Source organism: Neovison vison, chromosome 4 (genome assembly GCF_020171115.1).
Source record: "Neovison vison isolate M4711 chromosome 4, ASM_NN_V1, whole genome shotgun sequence".
NCBI lineage: Eukaryota > Metazoa > Chordata > Mammalia > Carnivora > Mustelidae > Neogale > Neogale vison.
In genome coordinates, this window is record NC_058094.1 from 219,686,102 (window position 1) to 219,700,122 (window position 14,021).

The window sequence follows — 14,021 nt, forward strand, 5'->3', positions numbered from 1 at the left end:
TGAACCAAAAATATTTAAGGGATGTGTAGAACAGAAGCAGCTAGAAGCAGCTAGCTTGGTAGGAGTGTGTGGTACTAATGTGCTGAGAGGTGGTAAGTGGTCGACTATAGTCTGAAGGCTGCCAAGAGTTCAAGCAAGATTGAGACTACTCAGTGAGCTTACCCAGAGGTAGATTAACAGGAGAGATCTCGGTAGCATGAAGAGGCAAGGTCAAATCACAATGGGTTGAGAACTCAGTGTGAGGTCAGTAGACAATGGAGCCTTTTCTAAGAAGTTTGGCCCTGAATCCGGTATAGAAAAGATAGGGCAGTAGCTAGAAGGAGGGAGAAAGGTAGAGGGAGGGTGTTTGCCATTTCTTTGAAGATGGGAAAGAATAGAGCATGGTTATTTGCTGACCTCCAGAGCTAGTGGACAGGGAGGGGGTGAGATACAGAAATGAGAAGATACACAAAATAGGACAGTGATAGACACAGCAGTCTGAAGAGACAGAAGAAGAAAACTGAATCTGGAACTCAGATGGGAGTTTAGCTTCCATTGTAAGGAAAATAAGAGGAATCACAATGACTGAGCACTTTTAGAAACCCTGCCGCCTGTGGCCCAGTGTGGAGGACTCTGTGCCTGTACATTCATGTGATCCCTCACTGTCCTACACTCATCTGTGCTTTGTATGAGTATCTCGATGAACCTGCCAGTGGTTTTACAAATCCCACTCACCTCTGTGCTATTCCAGACCACAGTCCTCCTAAAAGATATTATGGCTTTTGGGTGAAGGTGGTGATAGGGCTTGGGTGAGGTGCAAAGGACTAGAGACACGTGGGAGGCTCTCATGAGCCTGGCTCTGGGTCCCCTGAACACTATCTCCCAGTTTCCTCCCTGGAGAGGGAGGGCCCATCCTGCATTGTTGTTCCCACCCCACAACTCAGCACAGGGGCAGAGGGAGGTGGGGGTGGAGGATGGCTGCTACAGGAAACGTAGCCAGGAGCCTGCTACCTCCATGCACAAGGGTGATTAGCTTCTAATGAGCCACCTGAGGGACAGACTGGTACGGTCCCATAAAAGAAATGATTGAGCTGTTCAAGCACAGAAAGGCATAATTTACCACACTTACTTAACATACACCTGCACATACACACACATAAACCTGCACACAAACACTTCGGACTGGGAGCCTCAAAAAGCAAGGGTAAGACAATCAAAAACAACAACAAAAAAACACAACACAATTCAAACATAGATGAAGGACTTGAATAGATATTTCTCAAAAAATAAATATAGAAAGGGCCAAAAAGCTTATGAAAAGATGTTCATTGTCTTTAGTCATTGGGGAAATACAAATCATAACCACAATGAGATACCAGTTCATAGCCACTAGGATGGCTACAAGAAGAAGGAGGAGGAGGAGGAGGAGGAGGAGGAGGAGGAGGACAGAAGAAGGAGGAAAGGAAGGGGGGGGAGGAGGAGGAGGAGGAGGAGGACAGAAGAAGGAGGAAAGGAAGGGGGGGAGGAGGAGGAGGAGGAGGAGGAGGAGGACAGAAGAAGGAGGAAAGGAAGGGGGGAGGAGGAGGAGGAGGAAAGTGGGGGGAAGGAAAGGGGAGGAGGAGGAGGGGGAAGGGACAGAGAAGGAGGAGAAGGAGAAGAAGAAGAATGGTTTGGGGGGAGGAGGAGGAGGGAAAGAAGAAAAAAGTAAAACAACAAACAGTGTGGCAATTCCTCAAAAAATTAAATTATAATTACCATAAGATCCAACAAATCCACAGCTAGCAATATACCCAAAGGAACTGCAAGCAAGGACTTGAAGAGAATTATACACCAATGTGCATAACAGTATTACTCACAATAGCCAGAAGGTGGAAACAACCTGAATGTCCACCAGTGGATGAATGAATAAATAAAATGTGGTCTATCCATACAATGAAATATTATTTGGCCTTTAAAAGGAACAAAATTCTGATGCCTGCTACAACAGGGATGAATCTTGAAAATATTACGCTAAGTGAAATAAACCAGGCACAGTAGGACTAATAATGCATGATTCTACTTCCATGAGGTACCTAGAGTAGGCAAATTCATAGACACAAAGTAGAATATTGATTATCAGGGGCTGTGCAGAGGGGATGGTGGGGAGTTCATGTTTAAGGAATGCAAGAATTCCAGTTTGGGATGATGAAATCGTCCTGCGATGGTGATACAAGGTAAGTGGACTTGGTGCCATTGAATTGTATCCCTGAAAGTGGTTAAAATAGTAAATTTTATGTTATGTGTATCTTCCCACAATAACATTATTAAAAATAAGACAAGAATAAAGGACATTTCGCCTTGCAATTTTCTAGTTGGGGTTTGGTTGCTAGGTAAGGAGAAAGTTCTACAGGGATATAAGAAAAAGGGAGGGGCCACAACCTCAGTGCCAAGCCTGGCTCTTCCCATGGTAAGCTTGTGGAATCAGGCAGGCTTCACAGCTTACTACGTTCTAGGCCCTGCGTGAGGCAGAAAGAAAGTTGATCCACATGTTAGTCTAGCATCTCTACCTCATATCTTTGATGGCCAAATCCAACTTTGCTTGAAGAGATACCTTTTTCTCAAGATATGGAACTTCTAAGAACCCAGGAGGTATGTGGGGCAACAGATGCCCATTGCCTATCTCCAGAAATGCTGATGTGAAGGGTGAGATATGGACTTTAAGAATTATTCTGTTCACCTCCTCCCCATGATTAACAGGCATGAAAATTAGGCACTGTCCCCAACTACGCCCACCCGTTTGTCAGGCCAGCAGTAACAAGGATCCTCATCATAAATGATAGATATTGTCCTCTCCATCCCCCTCACCAAGGTCCAGCCCAAGATTCACATGTCCCAGGGTGTTACGACGAAGGATCTCCCAGCCCCGGTGGCTGCTGCTGTGAGATGTGGTCCGGGACAGGGAGGGGGTGGGCGGTGCCAGAGAGGCTCTGGCTAGCGTCCCACTTTCAGTCGCCGAAACAGAGGGCTGTTTCTCAGTAAGCTGCTCTTGTTCATCCTCCTTGTCTGAGCCCTTGAAAGCTTCCACGTAGCGAAGTACTCGCAAAGGATTTTGATCGTGGTGGTTCTCAACTCTGAGGAGGGCAAAGGGAAGGGACTCAATTGAGGTGAAGAGAAAAGGACTATGACGAGAAGGAGAGGTGGAAAGAATTCACAGAGGAAACAGGACCAAGAGGACGGGGAAGGAAAGGACCAGAGTCCCAGGATCAAATGAATGGAAGTACAGTACAATGGAGGATAAGGTGGGATAGAGACCAAAGAGGTGAGAAGTCAGGATTTGGAAAGTAGTGGGACGTGTGTGTGTGTGTGTGTGTGTGTGTGTGTGTTTAGTAGTGAACATGAAAGAGAAAAAGGAGAGCATGGGAAGAACCATGGTCAGGAGCTGAAGGTCGAATATGGAGAAGGTTAGCTTCAAGGCAAAAATATACTAGAAATGGGGGTCAGGTAGGAACAAAACAGAACGAGTTGGGTAGCCCATGCCCACATCTGAGCATGGACACATACACAGCCACACACACGTTACTGCCCTGATGTACTCACAACCTGGCATCAGCTATTAGCGGTCTTGTCACCCTCTTCATCAGCTCCACCCACTTCCCCTAAACAGGCTAATGCAGTCTCACTTTATAGAGTGATGACATCTCCTTTTGGTCCAGTTGGGGATCTCAGTAATGAAAAGATGTGTGATAAATGTGGAACTGGTCACCCTATTCCTACAGCCTCACACTTGTTGGCACTTTACATATATACAGTGTCACTCACCGCAGGAACCAGCGGTCTCCCAGCCCATACTGGTACCCGCAGATCCCAGAGCGAGGCCACAGGAACCGAGGCAGCTTCCTCTCCAGCATCACCGTGGTAGCCACCACCTGGGAGGAGTAAGAGGTAGAAGAAACTCAGAAAGAGTCATGATGTTTCAGGGGACACTGGAGGCCACTGACATAGGTATCAAAGAAGAACCTGTCAGATGAGGATACCAGAGATTGGAGAGATGGCAGTCATTTAGCCAAGCTCTAGCCTGGGCCAGGCATCATGCTACCTGCTTGACTCATCATCCATTATAAAAGGAGAGAAAGAATATTTTATGAGCATCTTCAATAAAACCATGATCCCTACATTACTATTCACATTCATAGAAAATGAGCCACTCCAAACTAATTTCATTTGCTTTTTCATAGGAAAGCCATAGACCAGCTATCTTGATTTAAATGAAATGATTAAATAGAATCTCTATGATGGCAGAGATGAAACAATGCTGCTAATGTTCAGGGAATTTATAGCAAATTATATACCCGTATCCTACAAAGAAAAAGAGTGGGTTAATGACTGTAAACTTGGCAGGGAAAATTCTAGTGGCATATCACATATTCTGTCCTTTGACCAGCCCTCATTAATTACTCAGATGAAACATAGAAGACACGCTTATCAAATATGCCTGTGACACAAAACTGGGAGGAATATATAATATGTGAGGTGACAGAAGCAATATAAAAATGATCTCATCAGACTGGAATGCTGGTCAAAAATCAAAAATGTGAAATTTAAGAGAACCAAATATAAGGTCCTACACATTTATGTTTAAGACCAAAGTATCTGTATAAGTACAGGAAAATGGCAAAGGGGCTTCACTAATTAAGTTGCATAACAAAGATACAAGAGTTCTAGTTGATCATGATCTTGATAAGGGCAAATTGTATATTTGCTAAAACACCTGGCTCAATTTGAGGTTCCATTTATAGTGTCCAAAGCAAAGAAAGGTATGACCCCTTTTTATACTGCATTCCTCCAATCCTATCAGGACCACTCTAGTTTTGAAAGGACCATGATTTTGGTTAGTTGAAGGCACCAGCAATCATTAAAGTAGACCAATTCCCCATGTCATGCTCTTCCACTTGATTTTCTTAGTTGTACCAAGTTTCCTACAACCTTGGGAATTTTAATCATTTGTTCCCTTTTCCTATAGCACTCTTCTCCTTCTTTATCTTGAAAAGGACATTTATGTGTCCTGTGGTGCCATAAGTCAGCCCCTTGTTCTGGTAACAGAACCCCTTTCTCTTAGAGCATTGCCCCTTTACCACTCTGTCCATCAGTTAGGGTAGACTGGACTACACACAGGCCTGGCTAATTCGTCCATTCTCCCCTAAACTCCAGCACCACTATCACCACTTGCCAGTCGTTGGCTTTAACCTCAAATTCAGGGATGTGCTTATGGAACTTAGACCGGATGGAACTAAGTTGCAGTGAGATGGAGCTTACACTGGACTCTCATGGGAAAGATGCTCTCTGAGGGGGTACATACTGTACAGCATCAGGAAGCACACAGATTACTACAGAAAAGGGATCCTTGGAATTGCGCAGTGCAGAACATCTACTCATTCCTTTGGGAGTTTAGAGCTTCTAGAAGACATCTCACCAACATGATGGGAGAGAGTGACTTAGGAAAGTCTGGATAGGAGAACAGAACATAGAAACTAATGTCATGTGGGAAATGGAGATACAGCTCTGGCCAGATATGCCTAAAGCTGGTTTAGTACTTTAAACTTTCCAGTTATAAGGACCAACACAGCCTCCTCCCAATGCCTTTTTTTTTTTTAAGTCTATTTGAGTTTGGTTTTCTGTCCCTTTAGCCAAGAGTTCTGAATGATACAATCCCTACCCTTCATCTCTTTCTTTTATTCTTCTTAACTGGCTAATTGTTACCCAGGTTTAGGGGCTCATCTTAAATGCTACTCCATCAGGAAAGCATTTCCTAACTTTCCCATCAGACTGCTCTGTTGCATCCTGTTCTTAATATCTTCTACTTCTCTGTGACACTTTTACTACTGTAATTGTACAGGGTTCCAGGAAGTCCATCATTTAATGGCCATCTTCGGAACCAGACTGTAGGCTCCATGAAGACACAGATGACATCTGTGTTCATGATGGTGTCCTCAACTCCTAGACATTTCCCAACATATAACAAGCTCTGAGTAATTATTATTAAGTGAATGTAAAGTCTGAGGGGATAAATGATGGTTTTATTCAAATGTCTGAATGGTGTTCATACAGAAGAGTGTGTTCTGTGTTGTATGAGAAGAAAAGGCTGGGGCCAAAGAATGGAATTGTAGAAAGATAGGTTTAAGCTCAATGCAACATGCACATTTCTAGTAACAAAGACTTTTGAAATAAGACTAAAGCTCTCCTCCTCCCAACCATTATCCAAAACCATATGATAATAAGGTCCTAATCAGCAGTAAAGAATATATTAAATGACCTTTTGACTAATGAATAATTTATCTCTGGTTAGGAGCTCAACCAGAGGAAAACTAAAGATACTTCCAACTCTAAAATTGTATTATCCTCAATGATATAAAGAAAAAATCATAGAGAAACAGGGAGAAAAACAGAAGATAAGGTTCAAATTAAAAACTAGAATATAGGGCGCCTGGGTGGCTCAGTGGGTTAAGCCGCTGCCTTTGGCTCAAGTCATGATCTCAGGGTCCTGGGATCGAGGCCCGCATTGGGCTCTCTGCTCAGTGGGGAGCCTGCTTCCTCCTCTCTCTCTGCCTGCCTCTCTGCCTGCTTGTGATCTCTCTCTGTCAAATAAATAAATAAAATCTTTAAAAAAAAAACTAGAATATATAGGGGCATCTGGCTGGCTCAATCGGTAAAGCATGAGATGCAACTCTTAATCTCAGGGTTGTGAGTTTAAGCCCCATGTTGGGTATAGAGATTGCTTAAAAAAATTTTTTTTAAATAACTAAATTTAAAAAATTAAAAAACTAGAATATATAAGAATAAGACATTTTCTAGTTCTTACTAGACCCAAGGTTGACTATTAGACCTACTTTTCCCCTGTGACCAATACTTCAGCTCTTGGGTATTGAACCTACTCCTATCATACTATTTTACCCTCCTTTTGTCTCTTCCTCTACCAAATATATCTTTGTTGAGGTGACAACCCCACTGGATTATTCTGTGACTCTCCTAAGAGTCATCTACCATAATTTATCCCACTTTGATTTTTCTCTCCATACTCTTCCCCTAGTAAGACTAACACTAATAAACTCACCTGGGCCCTCCAGAGCTCGTCCCGCTCATGGGCCACCCGCCAGTGTGTGTCACCCATCATGGCGATGAATAGGTTGAGCATAAGCAGTGTGGCGATGATGGTGAAGGCAAAGTAGACAATGCCAAACATGAAGGGCAAGTTCACTTCGTAGTTGGCAGGCCCATCAATGACGGTGAGGAAAAGCTCAAAGGTGCTGAACAGTGCCATGGGATAGTCATAGAATTGCCCCAGATTGGCTGGGTCCTCTGTCTGGAAAATGACATAGAACGCTGCTCCGCCCAGGAAGTGGGCATGGAGGTGGGGAAACAGGGAGTTATCACAATAAGTATGGGCCTAGTCATATCTCCACATACTTACACACTTGCAGACACACAGATAAGCCCATAAATGTACATATGTGACTGTATACATGTAAGTCATATTCTACATGTGGATCTGGCAAACCCTGAGATGTCAGATGACCAAGTTCATCACTCTGGACAATGGTAATACTCAGTCATTTAGCAAAATGTGTATATAAAGTATGTGCATGTATTATAAATATATATATATATATATATATGTAGTGAAAAGCAGTTAGGTAACTTACTATACACACACAAAATAAGTCATCAACTGCTTTTCACATCTTAGAAAATAGAATAGTTAAAAGATGATTGGTTACAAGAATGCATGGACTCTCCAACAATTTCAAAGAATTGACATATGAAATGACTAAAAGAAAAGCGCCTATAGAAAAAAAAATCTCAGTGACCTTTAAATAACCATCCATCACTCTGAGATTCCCTGGGTGATCTTGGACCCTCATGGAGAAGGTTTCCCTGCTCAGTGTGAAGCCTGCTGGATAATACTGCACATCCTGTACTACGGCATTAGAACCTTTAAAAGACTCCTGTCTGTATGAGGAACTGAAGTATAAACTAAGGGATCTCAAGAATGGAAATAGGGTCTATGACAAAGCATCAGAAAGCAAGTACAACAACCGAGAAGAGATGGTTTAGGAGATTCTGGGTATAAGACATCTACAGAAAGCTACTCCGTCATCATGGCCTCATTCTGTAGTCACCAAGTCATGATACCATATACTATATGCAACATATGCATACTATGTAACTACACACACATGTTGGGAGCAGTAATTTAAGATGTGTGCAGATGGGGTGGAGAATGAGGGAGAAGGAATACAGAAGGAATACTCCAAATAGGCAGACTACCACAGTTTTACCCATTCCTAACTCAGATCTTGGGGTATTTTTTTAGTCTACTATTTGGTGGAAATCCCTGTTAAATGGGAATTCTTAGGATAAGAATAGTGCCCTTTCTACTAAAAGCCATAGTCTTTTAGAATTGGGGTGGGGGGGATGTCTTCAAATACTGCCTAGGACATCCTCTTGTCTTATAGATGTTTAGTTGTAGATGTTAGAGACTGGATTTGAGCTGCCAGTCTTACTGCTCTTCCATCCTCTTAGCACCTTTCCCTAAGAACTTTCTCCTACTTGTTCACCACGCTCACCTCCCTCACCTCCCTCACCCAACAGACACTGGCTGTTATTTTCTGACTATGCTCCTCTCTCTACCCTGATGCTCCCCCTCTCCCCCAACCAGTGGTTTGGGCTGAGACTGGGACCTAGCTCATTCTTTCCTCAAACTCTCTTTACAGCTTTTTTTCTTCTGTTTTCCTCCTTCATTCTCAAACTTTCTAGAATCTCTTTTGGCACCTCCTCCTTGAATTCTTTCTTCTTCTCTCAACTTCAATCACACATAGGAAGAAAAAAGTATGTTTTGTGTTACTGAATTCTTTGTTTCTTCTTCTGAAGTATAAACATAGAGGAGTTAAATATTGCACTGTCTCTGCCCACATAGTTTTCTGAGATCCACAACTGGCCAGTCTTTCCTGTTGAATGGCCCTCTCTCTCCAAAGCTTTTCTTCTATCTCTTCTTTAAAGATCTCGCAGAGCAGTTAGTCAACATGAATGTTATTGGTCAGAGCACATGGTTTCCCTCCTAAGCCAACATGAGTGGCCCTGATCCTATGGATATGAGTGTAATTTTTTAGTCAGTTTCTACCAGGATGGGGGGGGGCAATCAAAACAGAGTACAAATGAGCAAGAGTAAGCCAACTTTCTGAAGAACTGGACCCCATGACCTAGTAGAAGAGGGGAGAGTGCTCTTACCTGAGGCAAATCCCAGAATAACCACAGCCATTAGCCAGCAGAAACGCATGAGGTCTCCAAAAATCATCTACAGGAAATGGAAGGGAAGGGAAGGTGGAGTGGCCCTTCTCCACCTGTCACTCTGCAGCGATCCTGCTAGATTGGAGGCCTCCTACTCCACCAGATTCACTCAGAGCAGTATTTTATTTTCCTGTTTGCTCTGACTTCCTCCCTCTGTCCAGAAATGTCCTACGGCTAAAGCCAGAGGAAGCTTTGGGGAAAGCACTGACCTTCTGGATCATGATGCTGAAGGGACCAAGCATCTGGAATCCTCGAGCGAAATACATAACACTGCACCAGCCCAGCACCAGGGCGATGGACATAGGCACCATCTCTCCATTCATGTTGGAGAGCCGCATCACCATGGTCACCAGCACCATGCAGGCATAGATGATGCTGGGGGGGCGGGAGGCAGAGAACAATGAGTGAGAGAGGAAAAATTCTTGGTCTCCTCTAGCATGGTGAAAACTTATGGTAGTATCCCCGCAGGCTTAGTCCTTACACCCAAAACACACACACGAGCCTGCTGGAGAGAAATCCCTGAAGGTGAGAGTCAACTGAGCTCTAGGTCCCAGAGAGTAAATGGGAGACCTGGAACAATTCTGGCAAGGGAAAGCAGGAGACCGAAAGGAAGGGACACTTACATGATGACATGGAATGGTCCCCCGAGGATAGTCTGTCCAAAATATCGTGAAGCACCAACCCTAAAGATGTCTGGGATCTAGGAAGAGGCCAGTAAAACAAAAGGACAATGTGGACTGCAGCTCAATCTGGGACCCCAGATGGATGGCCTCAGCTTGGACCTTGATGGTACCTCACCTCTAGGAGCAAGATGATCACAGCCCCCATGACGGTCACCAACTCCCCCACCAGACGGATTTTATCCTGCTGAGTCACATAGGCCTCCTGTGGGAGTAGTACAGGGTAAGCACTTTTTGATGGATTAAGAGTCAAATCTTTTTCGGGGGGCGCCTGGGTGGCTCAGTGAGTTAAGCCGCTGCCTTCGGCTCAGGTCATGATCTCAGGGTCCTGGGATCGAGTCCCGCATTGGGCTCTCTGCTCAGCAGGGAGCCTGCTTCCCTATCTCTCTCTCTCTCTCTGGCTGCCTCTCTGTCTACTTGTGATTTCTCTCTGTCAAATTAATAAATAAAATCTTTAAAAAAAAAAAACAAATCTTTTTCGGGCAAGTGGTCTAAAGCAACTGAAGTCTGTCTCAGATAAAGAAAAGCTCCCATTACCACCATCACACCTCCCAGCCCCCACTATTGTATTTGTTATTGTGGCTAACTCTGTGATCAGGGCATTAGTCTATGTATCCAAAGCTTAATATGTGTTGTACATGCTAATAACATGAGCCATCCCCTAGCAAATCGCTATAATATATATGGTGAGCAGTAATTTATGATGTGTGTACCAAGGGGCTGAGATCACATTTCAGAGCATTGAGTCGAGAAAGCTAAACCAACAGGAAGAAGTATTAGTGGTTTGGGATGGTTTCAACTATGCTGAAAGTCCAGCTTTTCCAATCTCATTGTGGCGTTTGGAAGATTGACTAGGCTGTAAACATATCACAGAACTCAGATTCCAGAATGGATCCAGAACCAACAAATTTTAGCAAAACCTTGAATAAGCCACCAAAATCTCTCCATGTCTGAGGTTTCTCATCTGTAAAATGGAAACTTGAATGCCTCACCTTCCAGTGTTCTTGTGGAGATCATATTAGGTGATGTATCTGGATGTAGTTTATAAACCAGAAAGCACCATAGATATATTAATTGTAGTTTCATTATGATTTGGCAACAGAAAAAATGTCAGAAAAAAGGGTTAGAGATATTGAATGGGTTTTAGTTTTGGAAGGGTCAAAAACTTAACTTTAGTTAAGTTTTATCCTTATCCCTATCCTTTATCCTAGCCTTATCCTGAGCAATGGGTATAGAAGATATAGCCCTAAGGTCAAGGTCAAAGAAGACCATCCTCTTTATGTGCATGTGATTTCACAGTGAAAGTCTTACAACATTACACATATGCAGCGATAGAATTCTACAATAATGATCCTTAACTTTTTTTGGAGTTATGAGTTCATTGGAGAGTATCATTAAGACTGTGGACACTTTTACCAGAAAAATGTGTTCATATATATGTAATCTCCCCCATGAAATTGTACAAATAACTTCAACACATTCAGGTATGCTTTACACTTCGAGGAACTCCCTTCTCTAAGGTCACCTCTCTGAGTGGTGCACCCAAGAAAAGAGTTGAGAGTCCCTGGCTCCAGTGGGAAAGTTGATGATCTAAGCTAGGAAGGATGTGATCCCTCATTAGGCCTAAGGAATGCTAATCATCTCTGCTCTGCTGAAAAACTGGAACCTCTAAGCATCCCTCAGCAGGATGTTTGGTGAATGGTCCAGTGAGAGGCACAGCTTTGAAATAGGAAGAGATGCTATGTGGTAGGAGGTGATCAATGATATAAAGTAGGTACCACCAGGAGCCCCATGGTTGCTCAGAAAGTGACAGCTCCAAAGCAGCCAAGAATATAGCCTTGATGGAAGAGTAGGACAAGACTTACCAGCAGAGGGTGGAAATGTTTCAGGTAAATCCAAGGGACCAAGAGAGATCAGAAAAAGAGCTGGTGTCTATGTTCCTGGTAAACAATATGATCTAACCACCTGTGGCTAGACTTCAGTGACTTTGTTGTTGTTGTTTAAAGAATTGATATTCTCTTGACAAACTGGTCAATTTTATGTTATCATCTAATGGACAATTTTCCTTGTGTCTTGCTTCCAAGGAGGCTCCGAGGTTGCGTGTTTGTTCTGTTCTCTTTTGTTTTGTTTTTTATACTCAGGTCTAACTGAATTCCCCCACCTCTGTCCTGAAATTCAATTCATGAGCCTTGTTCTTTTTCTTTATTTTAATGTTCCTATAGCATCTCTCTTTAGTTGTAAAACATTCCAACTCCTTTTGAGATCAGGTAGTGAGTGGGATAAATAATAAGTACATTAACTATGAAATAAAATATCGGCATGTGTGCCAAATATGTGTCTGTACAAAAATTTTGAATTCTTTTTACAAGTTTGTATCTTGGTTAAATATGTCTGGAAAACTGCCACCAACCTTTCTTTCTTGGCTCAACTAAGTAAAAAAACTGCACAAGTTGGATCTGCGTGTTTTGGGGGGAATCACAGCGCCCCTAGAGGACAGTGGGAGATGGGCATTGGCTAGTCCCTCAGGAGATGAAAAGGTGAAACTCCCAACCCATGGAGATGGTTGGGTACAGTCACCACACTCTTCTTCTGGGGCTTCCCCTCACCTCCACACCTTGGCTTGTTTAACAGATTCCTTTACAAGTAGGAGTTCTGGGGTGCCTGAGTTAGACGGTTAAGAGACAAACTTTTGGTTTTAGCTCAGGTCCTGATCTCAGGATGGGGAGATCAAGCCCCACTATGGGGCTTCTGTGCTCAGCAGGGAATCTGTTTGAGATTATCTCTTTCCCTCTCCCTCTGTCCTCCACCCCAACCCTGCATTCTCTCTCTCTCAAATAAAACAAAAACAAACCAAGTAGGAGTTCTGCACAAGTTTACCAGTGAGTAACAGGTGTCCCAAGCTTTGTCACAGCTCCACTGGGGATCTGACTGTCCTAAAGTAGCTGCCTCCACAACTCTGTCCCCAAAGTCCTCTCCCCTAAACCAGGCCAGACAGTGCCAGTCTCCTGTGGGCCCCCTTCCTCACTGCTATCCAAGGTCACCACACAAGACCTTCACATAGGAGTTTTATTTGTCTTTAATTGCTCTCTCTAAAAAGTAAAAAGTAATATATATGTGTGAAAATTTCAATAAAAATAATGGCAATTCATACAACTTAATAGCACAAAATAACAAACAATCTAATTAAAAACTGGTCAGAGGAACTTAATAACTATTTTTTCCAAAGACATATAAAGTTGCTCGACATCACCAATGACCAGGGAAATGCTAATCAAAACCAAAATGATATTATCACCTCACACCTGATAGAATATCATCAAAAAAAAAAACCAACAGGGGATAACAATTTGGTGAAGATGTAGAGAAAGGGAACTCTTATGCACTGTAGGAATGCAAATTGGTACAGCCACCATGGAAAACAGTATGGAGGTTCCTCACAAAATTAAAAACATAACCGCTATATGATCCAGAAATTCCACTTCTAGGCATACACCCAGAAAAAATAAAAACAGGATCCTGAAGAGATATCTGCACCCCCATATTCATTGTAGCAGTATTCATAATAGCCAAGATATGGAAACAACCTAAGTGACCATCAATGGATGAATGGATAAAAAAAAACATGGTATACATATACACAGTAAAATATTATTCAGCCACAAGAAAAGAAGGAAATGCTGCCATTTGTGACAACATAGATGGATCTTAAGGGCATTATCTTAAGTAAAATAAGCCCAACACAGAAAGACAAAAACTGCATGTGATACCAGTTATATGTGGGACCAAAAAAAAAAAAAAAAAAGTCAAAATCCTAGAAACAGAGAATAGAAAAGTGGTTTTCAGGGTCTGTGGAGTGGAAGAAATAGGGAGAAATTGGTAAAAAGGTATACACTTTTAAAGCTATAAGATAAATAAGACTTAAGAACCTAACATACAACATGACTACGGTTGATTATTACACTGTATTATACAACTGAAATTGCGCCTGGGTGGCTCAGACAGTTTAGAGTCCAACTTTTGGTTTTGGCTCAGGGTCATGAG

At 42.7% G+C, this 14,021-nt stretch overlaps 1 protein-coding gene across 3 annotated transcripts in view; it reads right to left on the bottom strand.

Moving 5' to 3' along the window:
* Window positions 1–1,663: 1,663 nt before the first annotated feature.
* Window positions 1,664–14,021, bottom strand: part of TRPV5 (transient receptor potential cation channel subfamily V member 5) — a 28,402-nt gene continuing 16,044 nt past the window's right edge. The window contains exons 9-15 of one of the 3 annotated variants that reach the window (XM_044246758.1): window positions 10,099–10,185; window positions 9,924–10,000; window positions 9,510–9,675; window positions 9,241–9,307; window positions 7,067–7,335; window positions 3,778–3,884; window positions 1,664–3,089 (exon numbers count right to left, since the gene is read on the bottom strand). In XM_044246758.1, coding sequence (XP_044102693.1) covers window positions 2,786–3,089; window positions 3,778–3,884; window positions 7,067–7,335; window positions 9,241–9,307; window positions 9,510–9,675; window positions 9,924–10,000; window positions 10,099–10,185 — 1,077 coding nt within the window. In that variant the 3' untranslated portion in view covers window positions 1,664–2,785. The remainder of the gene's footprint in view (window positions 3,090–3,777; window positions 3,885–7,066; window positions 7,336–9,240; window positions 9,308–9,509; window positions 9,676–9,923; window positions 10,001–10,098; window positions 10,186–14,021) is intronic. The other 2 variants (XM_044246760.1, XM_044246759.1) reach the window with 2 other exon arrangements.